General features: G+C 46.5%; 1 protein-coding gene and 2 pseudogenes across 1 annotated transcript; 1 reads left to right on the plus strand and 2 right to left on the minus strand.

Moving 5' to 3' along the window:
• Positions 1–795: 795 nt before the first annotated feature.
• LOC103240135 (UL16-binding protein 2) lies at positions 796–8,011 on the minus strand. Its single transcript, XM_037995672.2, has 5 exons — positions 7,825–8,011; positions 4,489–4,752; positions 3,373–3,654; positions 2,577–2,708; positions 796–1,311 (listed from the first exon to the last, which is right to left on the minus strand). The coding sequence occupies exons 1-4, from the start codon at positions 7,907–7,909 to the stop codon at positions 2,599–2,601; spliced, it is 741 nt and encodes a 246-aa protein (XP_037851600.2). The 5' UTR covers positions 7,910–8,011; the 3' UTR covers positions 796–1,311; positions 2,577–2,598.
• Positions 8,012–24,494: 16,483 nt separating this feature from the next.
• LOC103240134 (T-complex protein 1 subunit eta pseudogene) lies at positions 24,495–27,184 on the plus strand (annotated as a pseudogene).
• LOC140713178 (peptidyl-prolyl cis-trans isomerase A pseudogene) lies at positions 25,278–25,983 on the minus strand (annotated as a pseudogene).
• Positions 27,185–27,951: the final 767 nt, after the last annotated feature.

The raw sequence follows: 27,951 nt of genomic DNA on the forward strand, positions 1-27,951 counted from the left end.
CCATTTGTCAATTTTTGGTTTTTGTTGCAAGTGCTTTTGGTGTCTTCTTCATGATATCTTTGTCAGGCCCTATGTCCAAAGTGGCATTTCCTAGCTTATCTTCCAGGATTTTTATAGTTTTAGGACTTACATTTAAACCTTTAATTCACATTGAGTTATTTTACATATATGGTGAAAGGTAGAGGTTCAGTTTCATTCTTCTGCACATGGCTAGCCAGCCAGTTATCCCAGCACCATTTGTTGAATTAGGACTCTTTCCCCATTGCTTGTTTTTGTTGATTTTGTTGAAGGTTAGAAGGTGTGAAGGTTTCTTTCTGAGCTCTATTCTGTTTCACTGATCTAAGTGTCTATTTTTGTACCAGTACCACTCTGTTTTGATCACCGTAGCCTTATATTATAGTTTGAAGTCAGGCAATGTGATGCCTCTAGCTTTGTTCTTTTTGCTTATGATTGTTTTGGCTATTTGGGCTCTTTTTAAATTCCAGATAACTTTTAGATTAGATTTTTCTAATTCTGTGAAAAATGACATTGGTATTGATAGAGATAGTGTTGCATCTATAAATTGCTTTTGGAAGTATGGCCATTTTAACTATGTTGATTCTCCAATCCATGAGCATGAAATATTTTTCCATGTATTTGTGTTGTCTCTGATTTTTTTCAGCCATGTTTTGTAGATTATCTTTTTCCACACAAAATCTGGTAGAATCACTCATTTATTACTCCATATCATGGAGGAAAAATGAAGTAACATTAATCCTCTACTGATTAATACAACAAAATTCCAAACTCAGTAGGTTTTTGGGAAATATAACTTTTTATTTAAATATCAGTACAGAACAATACATTACTAAAGGAAAGTATCATTAATATAAAATTTTTTGTTATTAAATAATTAAACATTTCTCTTTCAAAACATGGAAGGAATCCCTGGAGGTCCGAAGTCTAACATGATTGTTTTACTGACAATATCATTTGCAAGAAAGAGATCATCATTCAAAGAAGTACTTGATTTTCCAAACAAAAGCAGAAGAAAGAAAATGTTGACATATTTTGTTTAGTCAGCCAGAACCTTAAGTGCAAAAATTCCATCAGGTAGTACCAAGAGAAAATTGCAAATATGTTAGGAATAACCACTGGTAAAATCGTTGGCAAAAGGAATCAAGGCAGTGAATGAGCTATTGGGTCCATGGTGTCATCATGATCTGCTGGAGGCCTCTGGACATACACAGTAGGTGGTGGGCAAGTCGCCAGCCAGAAGGGCGAGTTTGATCGAGACCGTGCTCACAGGGGCTTTTTGGTGTCATCTTTAACCTTCAGAGGGGACACAAATGTTGGTTTAACAGGCAGAGAACCCGGATCACTTTTCCAGGGTAATCTTTCCCTGGTCACTCCATGTGTCAGATCCCCCTGCACTAAGGGACCTATTTTTCCCTTGAGCCCCAACGCTGGCGACTGCAGCTTGGACCAACTTCTTTCCTCCTTTGTCACATCACAGAGTCAGCCCAGGCCCTGCACCTGACCAGGGCATGGAGTGGAGGGGCCCACAGGTCTGAAGCTGGTAGTGATGGGCCCGCACCCTCACTCAAGGCCCTCTCTATGATCTGATGAGAGGACCTAAAACATGGCAAGGAGTGGGACAGACATCCAAAGACAGGGTTCTGTATTCCTGTGCCCTTGGCCTTGTGTGGACCTGCAGGCAAACATCATTCTTTCCCCTTCTTCTTGAGCCTCTCCTCACACTGGGAGCAGCACCCATAGCTCTGAAGGTGTCTGTCCCTGTTCTACCTTATCCTTTCCTGGATAGCTGGCCCAGTGGTGCCCGTGGAACCCCAGCAGCAGCTCAGACCCCCCTTCTTCTGAGTCCACTCTGCTCCTGACAGGGCCATCAGCGGGCTCAGGATCTGGGGTGTGTAGGAGGATGATGGCAGGGGAGCTGCCTCAGGGCCCAGACGCAAACCCCACGGGTTCATGTAACTGACTTTTAAAAAATCCTTCTCTTGAGCATCCTCTACTCTTCACCTTCCACCTTAATTCCTGGAACCCAAGCCACTTTCTGTAGGAAGGCAGTCGTGCACTCCCACCTTTTCCATTAGTTGTACCAAGGCTCTCCCAGCCCCCTCCTCCTGGGATTACACCCAGGTCTCTCTCTTAGCCTCAGAGATGGAATCCCCCTTCCCTTGTCACACCTCATGTAAAACTACCATGATGCACCTAACTCAATTAAGAGGACTGCCCATATCTGAATTCCTGCTGCCTGCAGGCTACACACCCTTCCTGAATAGGAACCTGCTCTGAATCATGCCCGAACTTGCTAAACCTCAAGCTCAACAGACTCTGAGCCTTGGTATGGGCTCCTCCATTTCCTTCTGGACTCTGAAGGTGAGACTCCATCAGTACTCAGGGCTGAGCTGCCCAGGTCATTGCCAATAGGTGACACAAGGTCTCATTCACCTGTCTCATGTCAGGATGAGAAGGTCCCAGCCACGGGGAGGGGTAGGACTCTGGGAATTCTCTTTTCCCGTCCTCCCTCCTCACCCACCTGCTCCTTGCTCCACTTGCAATTCTGCCCACAGTACCTGTCACTCTAAATGACTCTCCTCAGATGCCAGCTAGGATGAAGCAGGGGAGGATGATGAGGAGGCAGCAAAGGATGAGGGTGGTGGCCGTGGCCCTGAGTTGGGTTGTGCCTGAGGACATGGTGAGTGGTGCTGAAATGGAAACACAAAAGTGACAACCCTTGTCCAGGCCCCAAATCTGAGGAGACACCTCCTAAGTGCCTGCCACCCCAGGTCATCCTGGAAGGCAAAAGTTTTGTCCCCTCCCTGCTGGCGTGGGGCAGCCGGTGTGACAGTTCCTGGGGTAGGAAGGGAGAGGGGGTGTCCCTTGTCCTCAGGGAGCTCACACAGCTGCTGAGGGAAGCAAGGTGACAGCACACCCCACCCTCCTGCTGTGGTGGAAAAGGAGGTGATGCTCCAGAGTTGGGGAAGGGAGGGTCTCTGGGCTGGCATTGGAGGTGGTTTTGATGGATTTCCAGCAGACAAGGGAAAGGAAAGGAAAAGTGATTATCAAAAGAGGAAACACTAAGGAGAAAGGTCTGAAAACACAGTGACACCTGCAGTTTCAAGGCTGGTGAGAAATCCACAGTGCGCGGAGCAGAAGCAAATGCAATGAATAATAGGAGTCAGGAGGGAGAAGGGAGAGGAGGATGGGAGAGCACAGGCACACCAGCACCCCCAGGAGGAGCGCCCATGAGGGGGTCATTTTAACATAAACGTGTATACTGGGATGACTGAAGCTGAACTCAAGAACTAGTTTCTTGAGATCACCATTTCTGATCTCATTCCAGATCCCCGTTTCTTTTACAGCTGTTACCTCCTGCACTTGGCTCCAGGGTGCTGTCCATGCCCGTCAAGAAGTCCCCAAGCCACCTTGTGCAGTCTCCCATTGAGATGTAACGGAAGGACATGGTCACATCCTTGTCATTCTCCCACTTTTCTTTCATCTTTCTGGCTCCAGGATGAACCGTTGTCCACATTCTGTTCTCTGAGTCAAAGAGGAGGAAGATCTGTCCATCGAAACTGAACTGCCAAGATCCACTGCTGTGTCCTTCGGCTTTCTGCTCACAAGACATCCTGGCCTGCAGGGTGAGGGGTTCTGCCCCCATCAGAGAGAGATCAGCTCTGGTCTTGACAAATTTTATACCCACATCCTGTTCCCCTCACAATTTCCTGGCCTTACTCTCTCTGCCACATCTTGGCCTTGCCTCTAGACCTCTTGAGGGGTGAGATGACCCTCCCTTTTTTTTTTTTTTTTTTTTTTTTTTTTTGAGACAGAGTCTCATTCTGTCACCCAGGCTGGATGGAGTGCAGTGGCTCACTGCAAGCTCCGCCTCCCTGGTTCACACCATTCTCCTGCCTCAGCCTCCCAAGTAGCTGGGACTACAGGTGCCCGCCACCACGCCTGGCTAATTTTTTGTATTTTTAGTACAGATGGGTTTTCACTGTGTTAACCAGGATGGTCTCAATCTCCTGACTTTGTGATCCGCCTGCCTTGGACTCCCAAAATGCTGAGATTACAGGCTTGAGCCACCGCGCCCGGCCTTTTTTTTTTTTTTTTTTCTGAGATAAAGTCTCACTCTGTTGCCCAGGTTGGAGTGCAGTGGCATCACCTCGGCTTTCTGCAGTCTCTGCCTCCTGGGTTCAGGGGATCCTCCTGCCTCAGTCTCCCAAGTAGCTGGGATTACAGGTGTGTACCACCACACCCAGCTAATTTTTGCGTTTTTAGTAGAGACAGTGTTTCACCACGTTGGTCAGGCTGGTCTCAAATTCCTGACCTTGTGATTGGCCCACCTCGGCCTCCCGAAGTGCTGGGATTACAGGCATGAGCCACTGTGCCCAGCCCCCATTTGTATTTTTACGTGAAAACTATAAATGCCTCTAACCTACCACTGTATCTGCTCCCTCCTGTCCTGGGCCATCTGAAACTTACCCTTGGGTGTGTAATTCTCCAGCTGAATGTCAAGTAGTTGCTCTGTGAGCATGTCCACCACCTGTCTCAGTACTGGGTTCTGTGTTTTCCAGGCCTTTGTGACATTTAGTTTCTTCCCCAGGGGACTGACGGGTGTGACTGTCTTGTTGCCACAGTCATAGTGAAGAAAAGTCTTTTTATCTGCCTGGCCTTGAACCGCACACCACTGTGGTCCAGGTCTGAACTTAGGGATGATGGTGATGTCATAGCAAAGAGAGTGAAGGTCTGTGGAGAAAGGCAGGTGAGGGGTGGGTGGGGAGAGAAAGACCCCTAGTTAGCCCCTCCTCCACACTGTGACAATAAGAGGTCACCTCTGGCAGGCTGGGCTGGCCCAGGAAGGAGTGCCCCCTCCAGAACTGTGGTGTCCACAAGATTAAGGCAAGTGCTTGCCCCTCACATGAGGACAAGGAAGAGGAGGAGGAGGAGGAGGTCTCTGCCTGCTGAGAAACCACATGTCCCCAAACATGTCCCACTGCTCCTCTGCCCACATTGGTCAACACATGACCTTGCTAAAGGGGTGCCAGGACTGCTAGTGGAGGAAGGTCCTGGTTGGCAGAGGATCTTCAGCAACAGCCCATGTGGACTGTGGGAGGTGGGAGAGGGTGTGGGGGCTGCCCCTGAGTGTGCTGGTGCATGGTAGGATGGACTGAGGATGGAACCAGTTGGATAAAGAAGAATTAATTATCATGGTCACAAGATTTAACATGTTGGCAAAGCCCCTGGTGATGGCGTGCATCTGCTATGAGGATGCCTTCCTGAAACCCTGGATAAAGGGATGGTCCACGCAGCAAGAAATAGAAAATCTGAATATCTAAGGCAGGTAGTAGAGGGAGGGATCACAGGCTCAGAGAAGTGCCCATGCCAGAAGGGTCTAAGTGTGAAAATCCAGAATAATTTCCATCCACTGTGCTCGTGGGAAACCTGGAGGACTCCTGTTTACCCAGCATATAAAGAAGGCCCCATGAGAAGGCACCAGAATGGAATGAAGCTTAGGGATGCCTATTGCTGAAGACCAGGTTTGGCGGTAGGAGATGCTGTTCCCGAAATGGGCTCCCAGTAGTAATGGGATGAAAAATTCTGAAATTATAGATTCCAGGTGGAGGCTGTCAACTGTCAGGAGCAAGGAGGGTGCAATGATGGAAATGATTAGAGAAGTCACAATGCCAGCTGGGAACCTCAGTTATACAAAGTTATGCCCATGGCTCATAGAACAAAGGAGTCCAAGGTCCAAAAGAGGTGGAAACCCAACCTGGATACTGCTGGATTTAAATAATTACAAGAAACAGATAAAACAAATGATGGATGACCAGGAGGCTGAAAGTAGCCAGTCCTTCAAGAACAAGGCGGCTTTGCCCAATTTGCAGAATGAAGCCACTTCTCAGACCCTGAACCCATGACTAGAAGAAGACACCAGTTTCTAGTGAGGAAGGACCCTTTAACCCCGCAGCAAGTACAATGAGTCCTTGTGACCTTCTACAGAGATATTTATGGCAACTAGAGTTTGCTGTGAAGGGCAATTTTGTAAACATGTAAAGGTGTGCAGGGATATATTCTCCATTTTAACTACTCAACTCTGCTGTTGTAGCTCAAAAGCAGCCATAGACAATCCATGAATGATGAGCGAGGCTGGACATGCCTTAAGTGCCCAATGACCCAACACCCCCTAAGATCCTAGAGGTACATGTGCTTACAATGTCGAATTGGAAAATCACAATGTAGATTCCGTGTGAATGTGCAGAGGCAAGGCAATGCCACTCACAGCAAGGAAATCTCAACATTAAACAGTTGCTTCTGTAGAGTACTGCGCCTTGGCAAAGATGGGACCTTTGGCCATGGAAGGACAGTGACCATCCAGCCCCAGAGCTGCCCATTACTGGTGGGCTTCTCACCCTGTAGGTCATTAGGAAGGTAGGCACGGCAGTGAGAAGACACAGGTGGGTCTCCTGTGATGGGCAGGAGCAGGGCCATTGGGAACCAAGAAACTGCACAAGCAGGTGGCCCCGATCCCCAGGACACCACGTGGCTGTACCCTCTCACCCTCAGATCACACCTGAGGCTTCAGGGAAGGTCCCTGATGGTCCCCATGGACCATAGATGCCACTCAGCAGCAAAGGAGGGGAGAGTAAGCCCCCAGCTATGGGACCCCCACTCCCATCACATCCACACCACCCAGAAGCCACAGGTAAGGTAGGACCGCTCTCCAACTGGCCCCCGAGACATCACTTGGAGATGACACTCTAGGGGATGGGACACTATTCACTGGGACACTGTAATCCCCTCATCTGGGATCAGCAACCTAGGACAGGGTCCAAATCTGGTCCCCCCTCATTTGCGGGTTGCCATTGCCTGCTGTTGCTCTACAAAGGGACAGGACTGGACACAGAGACGGAGAACCCAAGGCCTGCAAAGATCACAGGGCATCCTTCCTCCCTTTCTAAAAAGGCTTTGCTGACCCCTGTCTACACAGTGACTGTTCTCTATGATGCTGGCGCCCAGTAGGAAGAACAGGCGGGTCTGGGCCCCAAGGGCAGAAGTAGGCACCTCTACTCACCAGAGTTCCCAGAGTCTCCTGGAGGGAATGGTGCTTCCCATCCCCCCTGCACAGGTTCTGAGGGAGCTTAGGGTGTGTTTGCTGGGGTGTGTCCTCAGGCAAGAGGCAGAAGGTGCCACATGGTGTAGGAGGTGGTGAGGGCCCCTTCATGGATGGGACACCTCTAGGGTGGCGAGCTGGGCTGAAGTGGGGAGTAAGAGGAAGTGACCTGGGTGGTGGCAGTGGATGGTGAGTGGAGGGGTGGGGGTGTCTGCTGAGCCTCTGGGTGCAGGTGAATGTCTGCAGGAAAATGCAGGGAAACATTCCAGGGCAGGGAGCCCTGGGCGTGCTGGAGGGTTCGTGTGGTGGAGAGCCGGTGAGAGCAGAGCAGGCCTGTGTCCCTGTGGAACCCTGCTTCACCCGTGTCCTGTCCCCAGCTTGAGTTCCAGGGGCTCTGATTTTTCCTTCCCGAGGGCGATGGGGCTGCCAGGTTGCACCAGGGATCCCAGTCCCACCTCGCTCTCTGCAGCCCTCTGGCCCCTCCACCCTCCTGTCAGCCTCCTTTCCACCCTGCTCCTTTTCGCCTCTCCCCTGGCAAGAAGCAGCCTCGGGGAGTGGACCGGGCAGGAAGGAGCCGCCGACCGGAACTGAACGCGGGCTCAGTTCGGGGAGATCTCCCCCGTGCTTCCAGAAGCCTCCCCTCCTCTGAAACCCGCTGCCCCCCAGGTTTGGCCCCCGCCCCACTTAGGCTCCATCCACTAACTCACCGTCTCGCCCAGTCTGGGACCAGCGCGGCAGCAGGAGCAGAAGCTGGAGGCACAGAAGGATCTTGGTAGCGGCGGCAGCTGCCATTGGGGAACCAGAGCGCTGGGGACGAGAGACTTGATGGAAGGGGAGCCTGGAAGATGAATCACCTCAAGGTTGAAAAGTCGGCTTATATATGGGGGCGCTCCATCCACGTTTCCCGCCGTTACAGAGGTTAGAAATACGGTTGTCTGCCCTGCCGGTGTCCCTCCCCTTTCCGGGTGTCCCTCCCCTTTGCCCCAGCCCCCTTCGGATTGGTGTCTGGGTGTCGGCCCGGCCCCTGCCAGGACACGGTTCCTTCCACGACAGATTCATTTAATCATCACAGCATTTTTTTATTGAAGGTGAAGAAACTCGCAGAGGAATATTCAGCGGGGGCGGCGTCTCCCTGTCCCCGCCTGGGCCCGCGACACTCTCCCTCCCCCTGCTTGCGCCGCGGGGTCCTTGGCTCACCAGGCTCTGGGCGCAGCCACAGGCCTGATGGCGTCCCTTCCACTACTTCCCCAGTTCCCAGTGGACGTGATTACAGTCCGGGCTAGGTTTTCTTATTTGTTTATTTATTTAGAGACGGAGTTTCGCTCTTGTTGCCCAGGCTGGAATGCAGTGGCCTGATCTAGGATCACGGCAACCGCTGCCTCCCGGATTCAAGGCATTCTCTGGCCTCAGCTTCCGGAGTAGGTGGGATTACAGGCGCCCTCCGCCACACCCAGAGAATTGTTTGTATTTTTGGTAGAGATGGGGTTTCACTGTGTTGGCCAGGCTGATCTCAAACTCCTGACCTCGGGTGATCCACTGGGCCTCCCAAAGTGCTAGGATTACAGGCGTGAGCCACCGCGCCTGGCCCGGGCTAGGTTTTATTACAGGAACAGCAGGCAGGGTTTCAGAGGTTTAAAACAACATATTGTACACTAAACAATTGGTCAAGATGGTAAATTTTATCTTCTATGTTTTTACCAAAATTAAACAGCTTTAAAAATTATCTTAAATATTTATGTCTTGCTCCTGCTCTGCCCAATGCAGATTGGTCAAAAGAGTCTACTCATTAAAATCGAGGACAACATTGAGGACCTCGTCCCTAAAATCTCAACCTGTGACACACTTGCTGATTTAGAAAGCTCCTCAGAGAGATGGGCCCTGAGCTCCCAGTTCAGCAGGTCCAGGGATGGCGCAGGGGGCTCAGCAGAGCAGGTTCTAGAGAAAGTTCCTAGTGGTTCCCCACTGTCAGCGCATTCCCCCTGGGCCAAGGGTCAGCCACCCTTCAAAGCTGGGCACAAATACCCCCTTCCACGTGTGTCCCCCATCTTCCCACAATACAGAACACCCTCCTGCTTCCTGAGACCTGGATCCACAGTGAGCGCATCCGGATCTCCCTGTGTGAGAATTGCTCATGCAATTTGTGTGTGTGAGCATGTGTGTGACAGAGTCATGCTCTGTCACCAGTCTGGAGTGCAGTGGCATGATCATAATTCACTGAATCCTCAACCTCCTGGGCTCAAGGCTTCCTCCCCACTCAGCATTGGAGAGTGTGGGGCGAGGTAGTCTGAGCCACTTGCTGAGCCGTCCTCTAGTTACTGTTTCCTACGCCCTGGCAGATGGCTCAGTAGTATTCACTCCCGAATTTACCATGCCCTGTGTTAGACTGGTCTGGGGGCCAAGTGGGTCTTGGCTGTAGTGCAACTGGGGTGAGTCATTCTGCCGGGATTAGGAACTGTGTTACTCGGGAAACTTTTCTCATCACCCACCCCAATCCTGTCCCAGATGGGAGGAGCAGTGAGTGCTGTGTCCAGGCTCCCTGCCTTCTCAGTGCTCCCAGCATCACACCCAGCTCCTCCCCAGATGGTGTGGGGTCTGAGCTCTCCATGTTCACCATGCTCCCACCATTGGCTCCCCATCTTCACTGCCCTCCCAGCATCATCCCAGCCCCTCTAGGGTCACTGGCTGACCAGGTGGGAGTTGGGTGAAGAGGCAGAGGTCAGGGCAAGACCCCTGGTCCAGTCTGACTAGGTTTCTCTCTGAAACGTGACTACATTCCACATCCTGCTCCTCTGGCAACCTCAGTTAGGATCATCTGTAGGGCAGTGTAGAATCTGGGCCAGTGATGACCAATTCCTGCCACCATGGCTTTTCAAGTATATTGAGTTTTCCTAAAACGGATAAACAGACTAGCAATAAGTTATGGAAACACTGTTTTCCTTACTAATAATAGAGATGTATTTATGTATTAATTCTGGTTTTTAAAACAAATATAAGCCCATAGGCACTCTACTGAACGCAGATTCTATCTCAACATAGCACACCTTGAAGATCTTCCAATACCCACACATACAGATTCTTTTCCTTTTTATCTTTGCACGACATCACATAGAATGACTGCATCAAAACAAAAGTAACCAGAGTCTGTGTCTGAAGATCCAGATGGTCTCCAGTCGGTTACTTTTACAGAAACGAAGTGCTGCAGAAACTGTGCTTGTATGAATCTCAATTTAATTGTGTAGAACAGATTTCCAGATGCAGAATTGCTGTGCAAAGTAATGCACCTTTAAAGCGTCTCATGTCACGGGATGGCAATGCTGGTGACACTCTTGTCTGTGATTGTGAAGGCCCAGCTTGGGCAGAGGAGGGTGAAACATCCACTGTAGAAGGAGGGGAAACTGGTACAGGCTTCCTGAGGGACAGTGTGACAGTGTTCATCAAGACTCAAAAATATCCAAGTCTGAATTAAGAATATGTATTTATATTCGTTTGAAATGGCGTAAAGACTCCCTGGAAAGATGAGAAGAATCCAATCAACTTTCCTCCTAGGCGTGTGGCCAATGAGAGTGGATGCAGGCAGAGGCGGGGAGCCTTTCACACATGACTTTTCATGGTTTCGATTCCGAAACACGTGAAAATGTGGAGGTGAAGTAGTAAGGAAGAGTGGGGCCGGGAGTCCCATCGACGGTCACAGGGTGGGTTCGCACGATCTGTTTGGGGCCACAAGGGTCTGGGGACACGGAACCCGGGCAGCGGCGTGAGGTTCTGCTGCAGTGACGAGGCACTGGTTCTAGATATTTACCCAACGGTGTTGTCACAGGGAGTATATTATAGGTGATTTCTGATTTCAACCACAGATGACTTTCGGAGAAAATTCGCACAGGGAGTTTCAGTTTCGACTCTGCTGCGTCCTCTCCGGGTTCTGCGCGCTCCTCCCAGGACGCCTGCTCCGCCCGAGCTCCGGACCCGGGTCCCGCCCGGTGGAGACTGCTAAGAGGGTGCCACGCTGCGGGTCGATGCTCCCGGGCCTCCGAACAAAACGGCTTTTGGAAGACCTGGGAGGACTCCTGGTCGCAGCAAGGAACCTGGCAGGAGGAGACAGGAAACGCGGGGCCTGGTGGGGTGAAGAGCGCGAGGTTCCTCCTTCATCCTCGTGGCGACTTTGCCACCGGCTCAGTGTGGAGACGTCACCGTCCGGCTTGGATCCCTGGGGATCCAACAGTGTGGCCGCCGCAAGGATCCCCATCCTCCTTGCCTTGGGGCTGCTGCGGGAGGGCGCCCGGGGCGCACTAGGTCCTGAGTGCCCAGGGTCCAACAGGAGCTTCCCGTTGTTGCCTCCCCGACCCCGCCGCTCGCGGTCCAGGGCCCCTGGTTTCTCCACTGGGCTGGGGGCCCGCAGCAATGACGTCGTGAGGCAGAGAAAACCTTGGGATGGTTAGAAATGAAGAATGGGAGAACCAGAGAAAGGGTGAGGAAGGAAACAGGTAGGGCCAGAGAACAAAGAGAAACCTCCGCCAGGAAAATGGGAGGAGGATGACACACACACAGACCCTACACTACACCAACTCTCCATCTCCTGCTCCCTGCTCTGTAAGGAACGCGGGCCCCACCCATCCACCCTCACTGTGTTTAGGGTCATCCATTCCAGCGGGGTGAGGAGTCCCCTTGTAGGTGCTGTTGGCATTGCCCTGAGGGCTGTGGACACTGAGAACCTCTTCCTGGGTTCACTGCCATTTGGATTCGTCTTCTGATGCCAGTGGGCAATGGGTGGTCCCCAAACTCTGATGAGACCTCGACCCCAGCAGGTGTCGGGCTCTTGACACCGCCTGGGGAAATAAATTCTAGGACCAGTGGGTAAATAGAGAAAGGGCGGAGAGTTCTTTCTAAAAGGAAAAGTACACACTCACAACAAATGCAACCGGTGTCTGTGTCTGAAGATCTAGATGGTCTCCAGTCAGCTACTTTTACAGAAACGAAATGCTGCAGAAACTGTGCTTGTATGAATCTCAATTTAATTGTGTAGAATAGATATCCAGAATCTATTCTACATATTCTTAATTCATTCTTAATACATATTCTTAATTCAGACTTGGATATTTTTGACTCTTGATGAACTCTGTCACACTGTCCCTTAGGAAGCCTGTACCAGTTTCCCCTCCTTCTACAGGAGTGCAGGGGAACTCAAGAGAGAGGCAGGTGCAAGGCGGTTTGGGGCTGCCACCTTTCTGGGTTTCTTTAACCAAGGGATGGAATATTCACGAAAATTCCTGAAAGAAGGTGGAGATTGCTCAGAAGTGTGGCGCCACTCAGTTTTACACCAAATATGGGTGTTCTCAGAATTGTCAGGACGCTGGTGGGTGTGTGTTTAGTATGTGAATGAGTGTATAATAGGGTCCTAGGTGAAACCTAGGTCATACCCAGGGTCATTTTGGGTCCAGTCATTCTTAGCCAGCTTGGTCCATACTCTGTCTTTTAGGGTCTTATTAGCCCACAGCCTCTGCAGATATTTCAACAGATTCCTTTTGCTAGTCAACCTGAAACTGCTGCCTAAAATTTTCTCTTTGGTGGCCACACTGTATTACACCTGTCTCACTTTGGAGAAACATCTTTTCAAATTCTTTGCGTATATTTAATTGTGCTATTTCGCTTTATAATGTTGGGTTGCAAGAGTTCTTTATATATTCAGGATACCAGTCCCTTATTAGATATATGATTTTCAAATGCTTTCTGTCATTCTGTAAGTTTTTAACCTTCCTAATGGAGTCCTTTTTGAAGCACAAAAGTTTACATTTGCATGAAATGAAATTAAACCACTTTTTATTTTGCCATTTGTGCTATTGGCATACAGTACTTAAGAAGCATTTGTAAATTCTGGGGTCACAGAAATTTACTTCTCTGTTTTCTTCTGAGACTTTCATTGTTTCATGTCTTAGGTGGACATCTGCCATTCATCTAGAGCTAGTTTTTGTGTGTGCTGTAAGGAAGGGGTCTGCCTCAGTCTTCTGCATGTGGCATCCAGTTGTCCCAGCACCATTCACTGTAGTGTAGGATGCACCTGCCCCAACCTCCTGTCCCTCCCTCCTGCACTTGGGATCAGAATTGCATCCTGCTGAATGGTTCTCCCAGGGTTTCTCCCAGTGAAATCCCCTCATGTGAATCCCATGTAGGCACCTGCTTCTCAGAGGACCTGGACTAAGGAGTGGATTCACCAGAGGAAATGGTATTTCCTGAGATGGAACATTCTGGGAATACTGACACTCAGCAGACCCTTTAATTCATCAAAAGTGAAAAATCGCATTCTTTGGTCATTTGGGTCCCACAGTTCTTCCATCAATTTAGTTTATTGGGGGTTAAATTTTGTTATTTCTGCTGCAATTGTTGTTGTTTTCTTTGAGATGGGCTCTCATACTGTCGCCCAGGCTCAAGAGATCTTCCTACCTTAGCCTCCTGAGGAGCTGGTACTACAGTAACATGCTACTACACTTGGTTAATTTTTAAAATAATCCATAGAGACAGGGTCTCACCATGTTGCTTGCCGTGGCTGACCTCCAACTTCTAGCCTCAAGTGATCCTCCAACATTGGCCTCCCAAAGTTCTGGGATTACAGGAATGAGCCACCACTCCTAACCCAAAAAGTGATTGCTTTTTAGTTTTTACTTTTCACATGGTTGTATGACATTATGTAGATTAAAATTCTATATAAGTAATTTGTGGAATGTCATATAATAAAATGCTTTATTCAGCCACAGCTTCCTACAAGTAGATGTGGCATTAAAATGTGCATTCGTCAAATCTTGAAGATGTTTCAAATCTTTAGAGTGATTCCGACCTCTCGTTTTGGTTGACACAATAATCCATAAAAACAAGTAAAGCACCCACTCCAATCTGAAAGCTGTAAGGAGGTGAAAGCATTGATAAGTCAAAGTGACAGCCTCTTTTGTAGACAAAATCCTGCCTAAATTTCTCATGCCCCACAAAAGAGGGTCCTGAACTCCCCGCTTCTCCAGTGCTCCATGCAGTCCTTGAAGCACTCTCTGGCTGTCTCCACAAGTGGCTGAACAGCTCCTGCTGGTCTCTGTGGGGCTGCGGAGGCTCCAGGTCCCCTACGCCCAGGGACTGTCATGCTCACCAGGTCCCACCAAGGGTGCACTCCACCGTGGGAGGTGGAGGAGACCAGGTGTAGCTGCTCCTGCCCCTACCCCTCTCCTGACCTGCGAATGTTATTAGGGGGAAGGAGCAGGGATGAGTGGAACCATGGAGGTTGGTGCTGGAAAGAATAGAAATGAAGACCTTTGTTCAATCCTCCAAATTACACAGATTCCTTTCTGAGTTCTAGCAGCCCTTTGGTAGTCTTATGATTGGATTCCTCTGATGTGTTTTAAATCCTATCGTATGGCAGGCACTGTGCTAGGTGCTGGGTTTACATGTGGGTGATGGATGTGTCCAGTCCTTCAGGAACTTAGAATCCAGGGACAGAAACAAACACCTACGTGGCTGCTGCTGCTGATGTGATGTCCTCGAGGTGGTTGGCGGTATGAGAGGGCAGAAGAGGGGGTGACTCTTTCTGCCTGGGGAGTTGCATGGAGGCTTGTTGGGAGGTGGCATTTCACATTATTCTTGTAGGAATTGGAGGAATACAGCGTGGCCAGGTGGGAGGAGAAGACAGGGCACCAGACAGAGGGGCAAGCATGAGGAGGAGGCCTGGGGGTGGAAATATCATAGAACTTTGGGGAGCTGTGAGAAGTCTGCAGTAATGAACCCTCAGTTACTGGGTAGACTCTTTCCACAGGGAGGAGGGAATGTCTGGAGGGAAGATAGGGAAGGAGGGGTGGGCAAGAACCTGTCCTGGGGTCCCTGTCTCCTTTCACAGCAAAGCAATCAGGAAATCAATTCACCATTCATACATATACATATATCATATGCTCCCCCACACAGACACACACACATACACAAGTTCATGCACAAATACAGACACACACACACGTGCACACACGGACATACATAAACACACGGGAGAAACTGGGTATCTTCTCGAGAGTTGTTGTGTCTGTCCCTTCCCGCCCACTCACCTGTCACCTCAGGGGCTGTCTCCCAGCTCAGGGAGGATTTCTGAAGCCATCAAGTAGGATGTCACTGTGTGATGTCACTGTGTGATCTGAAAGACTCAGACACCTCCTCACTCTGACCTTCCTTCCTGGTATCCTTGGTTCTGGGATGAAGCAGAGTCCTGTGGGTTTTCGCTGTAGTAGAAGAGAAACCTCTCCCCTGGGGCAGAACTGCTGCGCCACCAGAGAGCACCCCTCTGCTCTTTGCCCTCAGGGCATCTTGATCTGCAGGGTGGGAGGAACTGCCCCAACCCTCTAAAATGAACTCTTTATTGACCCATCATCCACCATGATGTCACAATTGTGTGCCAAGGAACTCAGGGCACAAACTCACCGTGAGCAAACACTCTGGGCTTTTTGAAATATTTGAAAGATTAGCAGTGCCATCTGCTGGACACCACAGGAAGCACTGGTCCAAAGTATTTTATAGTTTCGGCATTAGACTATGCACCATTGCTTTAGATGACATTGTAGTTTTACAATCTGTGATTCCAACAGTTGCTGTGATTAAAAAAAAAAAAAAAACAAGAACCCCTGCAAAAATAGGTATGAAATAGGAAATGAGGGTGGCTGTGTCCAATCCGCTTCCAAAGTTTGAGAAGTTGTTCATGCCCAGTAGGTACTCATGTCCATTAGTAAACATTTGTGCTTATTTAAGAAAGACATGCACATACTACTTTTTCAATTTATGTGAAATATTTTCTTAAATGGCAATAAAATTGCTAGGTCATAAATATTCATTGTTTGCTCCTGACTACTTAATGAATACATTATTGGGTATTTGTTTTGTTATAGGGTTGTCTTGAAAATGTTACAAAGGCACCTTCTGGATTTTCCTTGGACCACTCCAGTATATTTCGTGGGCTCTGCCTCCTGCGGGAATACTCACCTCCATGAAGCCAGGACACACAGGTTACTTTTTGGGGAATCCTTCCTGTTTAGGCTATTGAGGACCTGGGGACTCCCCTCCCACTCTTCCTCTCCACTACCTTGCTCCTCGCCACCTGAATCATCTGTCACCTTCCTACGTCTGATGCAATGCACCTGCTCATTATGTTCACCTGCTGCCTCCACTGGAGCAGGGATTTTGTCTGTTTTCCTGAGAGAAGTGTCCACAGCACAGCTCACTGTTGGTTCTGAGGCTGTACTAACCCTGTGAGTGAATAAATGAGAGGCAGTGATTGGGGCAGGGGCCTCTTTGTTGTCCATTTATTCACTACACTTTAGATGGTAACTTAGAACATGGTGAGACCAGTATTTCCTGGGCACAATAAATCAGAATATATTGTGACGACAAGAAGTAGAAAGAAATATTAGGTGGAAGAATATGCATTTTCAAGTAGGAGTTGGGAAGAGTGAGAAACCAATCAGGAAAGGGGTAAGTTTGACTTGCTTGTAGATGACACGTGGAGAAATGCAGCCATTTGCAATGGAGACTGGGTGCTGTTAAATTAGTCTGCAATGCTGAGAACATCTCCACTACCTGCCCTTGTCCTCCTCTCTCCTGAGGCTGAATGCAGTTCTTGTGCCTTCAGTGCCAAGGAAGCCACAGTTTCAGGCCAGAGAAGGGCTGGGGTGGACCCTGGAAAAGGAGAGGGTGGGTGTAGAAGGGGATGACTGGGAGCAATGACTTCCGGAGGATAAACAAAAAATGTCACTTCAAAATGAAACAAAAAAGAAGGATATAAAGAACAAGGTGGAAATCATCTGAAATTCCATTATGCACAGTTTAATGTTAGGGTTTTTGTAGAATCATGTGTAATTTTTATAAAACTATGATCACACACCTTACAATTATTTTAAATTACTAGAGTTTATTTTCATAGGGCAGGGTTGGAGTTTATAGTGCAGAGTTCTCTCTTGCCTGAGTCAGTTAAACCCACTTTTTTTTGCCTCATGTCAATTTATTCATTCATTTTTTATGTTTTCATTTTACTTTAAGTTCTTGGACACATGTGCAGAATGTGCAGGTTTGTTACATAAGTATACATCTGCCATGGTGGTTTACTGCACTTATCAACCCGTCATCTAGGTTTCAAGCCCCACATGCATTAGGTATTTGTCCTAATGCTCTCTCTCCCCTTGCCCCCAACCCCCTGACAGGCCCCAGTGTGTGATATTCTCTTCCCTGTGTCCATGTGTTCTCATTGGTCAACTCCCACTTTTAAGTGAGAACATTCAGTGTTCGGTTTTCTGTTCTTGTGTTAGTTTCCTGAGAATGATGGTTTCCAGCTTCTTTCATGTCTCTGCAGAGGACATGAAGTCATTCTTTTGTATGGCTGCATAGTATTGCCTGGCACATATGTGCCACGTTTTCTTTATCCAGTCTATTATTCATGGGCATTCCGGTTGGTTCCAAGTCTTCCCTATTGTAAACAGTGCTGCAATAAACTACCTGTGTATGTGTTCTTATAGTAGAATGATTTATGATCCTTTAGGTATATACCCAGTAATGGAATTGCTGGATGAAATGGTATTACTGGTTCTAGATCCTTGAGGAATAGCCACACTGTCTTCCACAGTGGTTGAAATAATTTACACTCCCACCAACAGTGTAGAAGAGTTCCTATTTCTCCAAATCCTCGCCATCATATTTATTCATTTTTAATTTCAACTTTTTTTTTCTTTTTTTTTTTTTTTTTTTGAGACGGAGTCTCACTCTGCCGCACAGGCTGGAGTGCAGTGGCGCGATCTGGTTCACTGCAAGCTCCGCCTCCCGGGTTCACACCATCTCCTGCCTCAGCCTACTGAGTAGCTGGCACTACAGGCGCCCGCCACCACTCCTGGCTAATTTTTTGTATTTTTAGTAGAGACGAGGTTTCACCGTGTTAGCAGGATGGTCTCGATCTCCTGTCCTCGTGATCTGCTCGCCTCGGCCTCCCAAAATGCTGGGATTACAGGCGTGAGCCACCATGCCCGGCCTGTTAAGGGTTTTTATTATAAAAGGATGCTAAATTTTGTCAAATGCTTTTTCTGTGTCTGTTGAGATGATCGTATAATTTTTATCCTTCATTATATTTATATGGTATGTCACATTTATTGCTTTGCATGTTGAGCCATCCTTGCATCCCAGGGATAAATCCCACTTGATCATGGTGTATGATCCTTTTAATGTGCTGTTGAATTCAGTTTGCTGGTATTTTGTTGAGAATGTTTGCATCTGTGATCACTGGGAATATTGGCCTGTAATTTTCTTTTCCTATATTTTTCTTATCTGGCTTTGGTGTGGGAGTAATTCTAGCTTTGTAAAAGGAGTTTGGAAGTGCTGCCTCCCCTTCAATTTTTTTTGGAAGACTTTGAGAAAAATAGATGTTATTTCTTCTTTAAATGTCTTGTAGAATTTACTCATGAAGCCATCTGACCCTGGCCTTTCCTTCCTGAGGAGATTTTTATTATTATTATTGTTATACTTTAAGTTCTAGGGTACATGTGCACAACGTGCAGGTTTGTTACATATGTATACATAGGTCATGTTGGTGTGCTGCACCCATTAACTCTTCATTTACATTAGGCATATCTCCTAATGCTATCTTTCCCCCCTCCCCCGACCCTACAACAGGCCCCGGTGTGTGATGTTCCCCTTCCTGTGTCCAAGTGTTCGGTGAGGAGATTTTTGATTGTTGATTCAATCTTCTTATTCACTAATCGTCTATTCTGATTTTCTTTCTTCACGATGCAGTCTTGATAGGTTATGTTTCTAGCAATGTATCCATTTATTCTAGGTTATCCAATTTGTAGGCACACAATTGTTTATAGTAGTCTCTTATGATCCTGTGTCTTTCTGTGATACCAATTATAATGACTTTCTTTCATTCATAATTTTAATCATTTGAGTCTTTGTCTTTTTTCATTAATCTAGTCTAGGTCTGTCAATTTTATCTTTTCAAAAAACCAACTCTTAGATTTGTTTATCTCTTCTGTTGTTTTTCATTCTCAAATTCATTTATTTCTGCTCTAATTTTTATTATTTCCTTCATTCTGCTGACTTTGGGCTTAACTTGCTTTTTTTTTTTCTATTTCCTTGGGGTTTAAAGTTACATTATTTGAGATCTTCCTTTTTTCTTTTTTTATTATTTATTTATTAGACTTAATATTCTTCTGAATCTTTTTTCTTAATCTAGGCATTTATTGCTATAAACATCTGTCTTAGTCTGTTTTGTGCTGCTATAACAAAATACCTGAGATTGGGTCATTTATAAATACCATAAATTTATTTTCTCACAATTCTGGAAACTGAGAAGTTTAAGGTCAAGGCACTGGCATTTAGTGTCTGGTGAGGGCCTTCTTGCTGCATCCTCACATGGTGGAAGGCAGAAGGGCAAGCTAGCCGAATGGTACATGGAACCTCTTTTATAAGAGTAGTAATCGTATCAAGGAAGGAGGAACCCTCATGACCTAATCAACTCTTAAAGGCCCACCTCTTAACACTGTCACATTGGTAACACCTGAATTTTAGAGAGAACACACGCAGACAATAGCAGCATCCATCTTAGAACTGCTTTTACTGCATCACATAAGTGTTACCATGTTGTGTTTCCATTTTTGTCTGTCTCAAGATACTTTTTGCTCACCTGGCTTTGTATCCTCTATAAACTGATGATCCTGCCTTCTATGTCTTCATGCAAGAAATCTATGTAAAATATGGACTATGAGAAGGCCAAGGGGAGAGCCTTGAGACACTTCATGAAAGACCTATGCCAACGTTGATATCAATTCATTAATTTGAATCCTCTGACTATGATTATTAGGTACTTATTTATTTATTTATTTATTTATTTATTTATTTATTTTGAGAGAGAATTTCGTTCTTGTTGCCCAGACTGGAGTGCAATGCGTGGTCTTGGCTCACTGCAACCTCTGCTTCCTGGGTTCAAGTGATTCCCCTGCTTCAGCCTCCTGAGAAGCTGGGATTACAGGCATGTGCCACCATGCCTGGTTAATTTTGTATTTTTAGTAGAGACAGGGTTTCTCCATGTTGGTCAGGCTGTTCCAAACTCCTGACCTCAGGTGATCCACCCGCCTTGGCCTCCCAAAGTATTGGGATTACAGGTGTGAGCCACCGTGCCCGGCAATTATTAGGTTATTAATCCACCCAGTTGCCCTTATCCAGCCCATATATTTCCATCTTCTCCACAAACATATCATGCAAAGTTGTCGAAAATCTTGGAGTTGAGGCTATTGTATTCTCATACTTGCCAATTTACAACAGCAATTAAAAAAATAAAAATATACTGGGAAATTTAGCAAGCAATTTAAGGTTCTGATGAGCATTGTTTCTGTTTTTCAGAATTTTCCAAATAAACCCTCAAAAACTGTTGCTGGAATATTGTACAGGATTGATAGTGGACACGCTTATATAGTCTTTGCAAAATAAACAACACTCCCCTCTTGACGTTGGAATAACTTTTGCTCATTTCCGTAGTCTAGACACCTTTGATAATGTCCATCATCTCTCAAAGGTCACAAACAATGGTCCAGTCCTCTCATTTGCAAATTGGTATCTGGGGCTGTCATTCATCTAGATTAGGAAACCTGGGCTCTCCGAGAGCAGTTAGGACTCCCTGATGTTCGTTCCTCCCCTAACTAGTGTTTGTTCTCTCTGGTTAGTCTGAAGATCATTCCCTTCGCCAAAAAAGAAATACTCAATGCCCAAGCACCTACGTTTCCATGGCACCTATAAAATACTGGAAGCTGACAGTATTTCTGATTGAATAGGTGATAGGAAAGGGGTAGGGACCAGACACTGGAGAGGACTGGAGAGAAAGAAAGAAAACTGTTTCTCTTTTCAGATGACATGAATGACTGTGTACATAGTAAAACTTTGTCTGCTAAATCCAACATCTGGATTAGTTCAGAGTTTGTTTTTATTGACTGCTTTTTTCATTGAGTAACATTTTCCTGCTACTTTGCAGGTTGCACTGATTATTTTTGCTTTGTAAAACAAAACAAAACAACTACCCCAAAGCTTAATGGTTTAAAACAACAACTGTTTTATGGGTTCTCATAGATTCTGTGGGTCAGGAAATTTGGAGAGGGCAGAATAAGTATTGTTTGTCTCTGTTCCGTGGCTGGGAAGACCAGAAAGTGGTGACTCGATTCTTGGTGGAATTACATGGACATTCCCTTACTAGCATGTCTGATGCCGGGGTTAGGATGATTTGATATCTAGGCCCACTGGCTTTACTACCAACATGTGGCTTGGTTTTCTCACACCATTGGCCTGAGTGGTCTGACTAACCATCTCCCAAAATGCCTCACATCCCAACACTGTTGCACTGGGGATTAAGTTTCTGACACGTGAATTTTGGGGGACACATCCAGACTATAGCACCCACCAAGAGTCAAGGGGAAAGACAGAGACTCTGCCTCTTGATGGGAAGTGTGTCAAAGAATTGGCAACCATTTCTCAAAACCGCCATATTGTCCAGAGATTTCTCATTATTATATCTTGGCTATCACTGATGACACATTGTAGAAACTCTGGATTCTGTTATTTTCCTCTGAACTGTGTTGATTTTTGTTCCAGTAGGCAATTCAACGACCTGTTAACCATCTTGAACTTTAGAAGGCTTGGTTTTATGCTCTATTAGGTAAATCTGTGGATAGATCAGTTCCTGTGACTTTCTAAATGCAGCCTCAAAACTCTGTCTCCCCTCCTAATCTTGATAGGGATTGATTTTATGCTTTGTTGGATAGATCTCACTCTGGGACATGACCCTTATTTCTAAGCAATGGCCTTAGGATGTTCATGGTGTTAATAAAGTATTAACAACATCTCTCCTCTCTCCTCCCCCAGTGTCCTGCAACACTGCTCTGCCTCTACTGTCTCTGTTTCAACCTCATAGCAGTGGTTCTCTGGTAGGCTTTAGGAGGTCTCACTCTGAGCATGCACCACTTGGCCAAAGACTCCCACGCAGACTTCTGCCCCTCCTCTCCACTTATCAATTCCCTCTTCAGTGACCTGTCCTGCAAATTCCAGCCACTTCAGCTGCCCCAAGCTCTGATCTCTCCCTTCTATGCCTAGTGAGACCCCAGTGCTCTGCTTGGACTTCAGCTCATTGCACCATGGGGAACTGTCTCCAGGCAGACAGTTGTAGGACTCACCATGGGAATTTCCCCTCTCTCAAGGATAGCAGTCTTGCACTGTCTGTTGTCCACTGCCTGACAATAGCTGCCTATTTTCTTCATTCCTGGGATGCAAGGTGGTTTAACATACGCATAGTAATAAATATGATTCACCACATAAGCAGAATTAAAAGCAAAAACCATATGATCTTCTCAATAGATGCAGAAAAAGCTTTCAATAAAATCCAACATACCTTCATGGCAAAAACTCTCAACAAACTAGTCATTGAAGGAACATACCTCAAAATAATAAGAGCCTTCTATGACAAACCCACAGCCAACATCACACTGAATGGGCAAAAGCTGGAAACATTCCCCTTAAGAACAGGAACAAGACAAGGATGCTCACTCTCACCACTTCTATTCAATATAGCACCAGCAGTCATAGCCAGAGCAATCAGGCAACAGAAACAAAGAAAAGACATCCAAATAGGAAAAAAAAATCAAGCTCTCTCTCTTTACTGTTCATATGATAATAACTAGAAAACCTTAAAGAGTCTGCCAAAAGACTCCTAGAATTGATAAATGATTTCAGTAAAGTTTCAGGATACAAAATCAATGTACAAAAATTAGTTATTCTATACACCAATAACGTTCAAGCTGAGAGCCAAATCAAGAATGCAATCCCATTTACAACATACACACACCACTAGGAGTACATCTAACCAAGAAGATGAAAGATCTCTACAGGAATAACCACAAAATCCTGCTGAAAGAAATCATAGATGACACAAGCAAATGGAAGAACATTCCATGCTCATAGGTTGAAAGAATCAGTACCATTAAAGTGGCCATACTGCCCGAAGCAATCTAAAGATTGAATGCTATTCCTATCAAACTTCCAATGTTGTTTTTCACACAATTAGAAGGAAACTATTCTAAAATTCATATGCAACTCAGAAATAGCCCCATTAGCCAAAGCAATCCTAAGAGGAAAAAAAAAAAAAAAAGCAGAGGCATCACATCCCCTGACTTGAAGCTATCCTATAAGACTATAGTAACCAAAACAGCACAGTACTGGTACATAGTGAGAACATGCAGTATTTGGTTTTCTGTTGTTACATTAATTCACTTAGGATAATGGCTGGAACAGAATAGAGAACCCAGAAATAAAGCTGCACATCTGCAGCCATCTGATCTTTGACAAAGTTGACACAAACAAGCAACGGGAAAATGTACTCCCTATTCAATAAATGGTGCTGGGATAGTCGGCTATTTGTATGCAGAAAAATGAACCTGGACCATTAACTTTCACCATATACAAAAATCAACTCAAGATGGATTGAAGATTTTTTTACTTTTTAATTTTTTTGAGGAAACTTGCTCTTGTCACCCAGGCTACAATGCAGTGGCATGATCTCAGCTCACTGCAACATCCGCCTCCTAGGTTCAAGCAATTCTCCTGCCTCAGCCTCTTGAGTAGCTGGGATTACAGGTGACTGCCACTATGCTGAGCTAAGTTTTGTATTTTTAGTAGAGATGGAGTTTCACCATGTTGCTCAGGCTTGTCTCGAACTCCTGACCTCAGGTGATCCACCTGCCTCGGCCTCCCAAAGCGCTGGGATTACAGGTGTGGGTCACCACGCCTGGCCGGATTGAAGATTTAAATATAAGACCTCAAACTATAAGAATCCTAGAAGAAATTTTCAGAAATACCATTCTGGATATTGGCCTTGGGAAAGAATTTATAACAGGTCCTTGAAAGCAATTGCGACAAAACCAAAAATTGACAAGTGAGACCTAATTAAACTGAAGTGCTTCTGCAGGGCAAAAAGAAACCATCAACAGAGTAAACAGACAACCTACAGAATGGGAGAACATATTTGCAAACTGTTCAGCCAACAAAGATCTAATATTCAGAATCTATAAGAAACTTAATTCAACAAACAATAATCAAATAATCCCATTAAAAAGTAGGCAAAAATCATGAACAGACAATTCTCAAAAGAAGATATACAAGTGGTCAACAAACATGAAAAAATTCTGAACATCTCTAATCATCAGAGAAATGCAAATCAAAACCACAGTGAGATACCATCTCATACCAGCCAGAATGGCGATTATTAAAAAGTAAAAAATTAGGTGGGTTGCTGGGCAGACCGGTCACAGAGAAGAGAGGAGAGTAACAGGCTGCTGAATAAGCTTCCAAAATGATGCCCACACTAGTTATCCTATTGAAAGAGGGGACTGATAGCTCCCAAGGCATCTCCCAGCTTGTGAATAACCTCAGTGCCTGCCAGGTGATTGCTAAGGCTGTAAGAACCACCCTGGGTGCCCATGGCATGGACGAGCTTATTGTGGATGGCAGAGGCAAAGCAACAATTTCTAACGATGTGGCCATAATTCTGAAACTTCTTGATGTTGTCCATCCTGCAGCAAAGACTTTAGTGGACATTACCAAATCCCAAGACACTGAGGTCAGTGATGGCACCACCTCACTGACGTTGCTGGCTGCAGAGTTTCTGAAGCAGGTGAAACTGTAGGTGAAGGATGGTTTACACCCTTAGCTCACATTCGAGCTTTCTGCACAGCCACCCAGTTGGCAGTTCACAAGATCAGAGAGATTTGCTCTGACTGTGAAGGAGAGAGATAAAGTGGAGCAGAGGAAGCTTCTGGAGTAGTGTGCTAGGACCGCTCTGAGCTCCAAGCTGATCTCGCAGCAGAAATTTTCTTTGCTAAGATGGTGGTGGAGGCAGTGATGATACTCAATGATTTGCTGCAGCTTAAAATGATTGGAATCAAGAAGGTACAGGGTGGAGCCCTCGAGGATTCTCAGCTGGTAGCTGGTGTTGCATTCAAGAATACTTTCTCTTATGCTGGGTTTGAAATGCAACCTCCTCAAAAATACTACGACCCCAAGATTGCCTTTTTTTTTTTTTTTTTTTTTTGACAATTGTTACTTAGTTTTTATTTCATAATCATAAACTTAACTCTGCAATCCAGCTAGGCATGGAAGAGAACAAGGAAAACATGGAACCCAAAGGGAACTGCAGCGAGAGCACAAAGATTCTAGGATACTGCGAGCAAATGGGGTGGAGGGGTGCTCTCCTGAGCTACAGAAGGAATGGTCTGGTGGTTAAGATAAAACACAAGTCAAACTTATTCGAGTTGTCCACAGTCAGCAATGGTGATCTTCTTGCTGGTCTTGCCATTCCTGGACCCAAAGCGCTCCATGGCCTCCACAATATTCATGCCTTCTTTCACTTTGCCAAAGACCACATGCTTGCCATCCAACCACTCAGTCTTGGCAGTGCAGATGAAAAACTGGGAACCATTTGTGTTGGGTCCAGCATTTGTCATGGACAAGATGCCAGGACCTGTATGCTTTAGGATGAAGTTCTCATCTTCAAATTTCTCCCCATAGATGGACTTGCCACCAGTGCCATTATGGCGTGTGAAGTCACCACCCTGACGCATAAACCCTGGAATAATTCTGTGAAAGCAGGAACCCTTATAACCAAATCCTTTCTCTCCAGTGCTCAGAGCACGAAAATTTTCTGCTGTCTTTGGAACCTTGTCTGCAAACAGCTCGAAGGAGACGCGGCCCAAGGGCTCGCCGTCGACGGCAATGTCGAAGAACACGGTAGGGTTGACCATGGCTAGTAGCACAAGACTTTCCTCGGCGGCAGCGTCTGCAAAGCGCTTTTTTTTTTTTTTTTTTTTTTTTTTTTTTTTTTTTTGAGACGGAGTTTTGCTCTTGTCGCTCAGGCTAGACTGCAGTGGCCTGATCTCGGCTCACTGCAACCTCTGCCTTCTGGGTTCAAGTGATTCTCCTGCCTCAGCCTCCTGAGTACCTGGGATTACAGGCATGCGCCACCACACCTGGCTAATTTTTGTATTTTCAGTAGAGACGGGGTTTCACCATGTTGGTCAGGCTGGTCTCAAACTCCTGACCTCATGATCTGCCCACCTCGGCCTTCCAAAGTGCTGAGATTACAGGCGTGAGCCACCATGCCCGGCCAAGATTGCCCTTTAGAATACTGAGCTCCAGTGGAAAGCTGAGAAAGATAATACTGAGATAAGAGTCCACACAGTTGAGGATTATCAGGAGATTGTTGATGCCGAGTAGAACATTCTCTATGACAAGTTAGAGAGGACCCATCATTCTGGAGCCAAAGTTGTCTTGTCCAAACTCCCCAGTGGGGACGTGGCCACCCAGTACTTTGGTGACAGGGACATGTTCTGTGCTGGCCGAGTACCTGAGGATAATCTGAAGAGGATGGTGATGGCCTGTGAAGTCTCAATCCAGACCAGTCCGAATGCTCTCTCAGCAGATGTGCTGGGTCGATGCCAGGTGTTTGAAGAGACCCAGATTTAAAGGTGAGAGGTACAATTTTTTTATTGGCTGCCCCAAGGCCGAGACATGCACCTTCATCCTCTGTGGCGGTGACAAGCAGTTTATGGAGGAGACAGAGTGGTCCCTGCATGATGCCATCAGGAATGAGTCAGTGGTGGCTGGTGGCAGCGTCATTGAGCGGGAGCTCTTTAAGTACCTTTGGGATTCTCCAAGGGCTATTCCAGGAAAACAGCAGCTGTTGATTGGGGCATATGCAAAGGCCTTGGAGATTACCCCACACCAGCCGTGCAATAAGGCTGGCTTTGATGCCACAAAGATTCTTAACAAGCTGCAGGCTCAGCATGCCTGGGGGCACGAGATATGAGGTGGACATCAACAATGAGGACATTGCTGACAACTTTGAGGCCTTCTCAAAGCTGGGAGACAGCTATGGTATGGATCAATGCCCTGGCAGTATTCTTTCTGTTTTGGCTCAGTTCACCTTTCAGCCTTTCCGACTGCTCTCCATGTGGCATCCATGACTGGAAGATTTGCTTTCCCTGAATTCATTCTATGCATCTCTGCTTCTGTGCCTTTGTTTATGTTTCCTACCAGCTGGAGTGTCCCTGCTGTCCTCTGAATTAGTTGTATTTATCCTTTGGACCTCCACTGAGCTTTACCTTTCATGTCACTTTTGTTCTTTCTTCTCAGGATCTGGTTTTGTCCTCACCATGCTGAGATCCCAAATTTCAGAGATGGTTTCCTTCCTCTTTCCCTATAGCACAAAGCCATATTAGTAAACAGTTGCTCAGGAAATATTTGTAGCCTAGGTGAATCAGGCTCACCTGGTAAAATGTAAGGATATCTGCATTTTCACTTTCATAGCTCCCTCTGGTTCTCACTAAGGTGTTTTTTTCCCCTTCAGCATATTTCATTTTCTTTTGAGCAGTCCTCAACTTCCAGAAACGTACCTGAAGAGAAAATATCTTCTTTCCTCTATTCAATGGGGAGACTTGGCAAACACCCAAGCTTTGTCCAAGGCCTGGGACCGAATGAACACCAAGATCCTGTACAAGGTACTGGATTGTGTTCTTCCTTCAGGTCTCCTCTCCTCCTTTCTCTCCCTGTGGCTCACCTCTTTGGAAGCACTAGAAAGATGCCCTTGCTGTGCTTCTGTGTGTTCTATGTTCTCGGGAGAGGTGATAATGCCAGTTTTTCTCTCTGTCTATTTCACACATCCTATTCAATGTTTCCTTCTTCCTGGAAGAGTGAGGAAGCTGTGTTTATCTGGAGACCACGGACACCACAGTTGAAGACTGACATTGCTGCAC

Source organism: Chlorocebus sabaeus, chromosome 13 (genome assembly GCF_047675955.1).
Source record: "Chlorocebus sabaeus isolate Y175 chromosome 13, mChlSab1.0.hap1, whole genome shotgun sequence".
Taxonomy (NCBI): domain Eukaryota; kingdom Metazoa; phylum Chordata; class Mammalia; order Primates; family Cercopithecidae; genus Chlorocebus; species Chlorocebus sabaeus.

What these genes read in the sequence shown, in the direction of transcription:
- LOC103240135 (XM_037995672.2), bottom strand. Translation starts at nt 7,909, where the DNA reads ATGGCAGCTGCCGCCGCTACCAAGATCCTTCTGTGCCTCCAGCTTCTG. An exon ending in GGAGAATTACACACCCAAGG is followed by an intron (nt 3,655 to 4,488) that starts GTAAGTTTCAGA and finishes TGATGGGGGCAG; the next exon opens with AACCCCTCACCCTGCAGGCC. An exon ending in CCTGGAGCCAAGTGCAGGAG is followed by an intron (nt 2,709 to 3,372) that starts GTAACAGCTGTA and finishes TTTCCATTTCAG; the next exon opens with CACCACTCACCATGTCCTCA.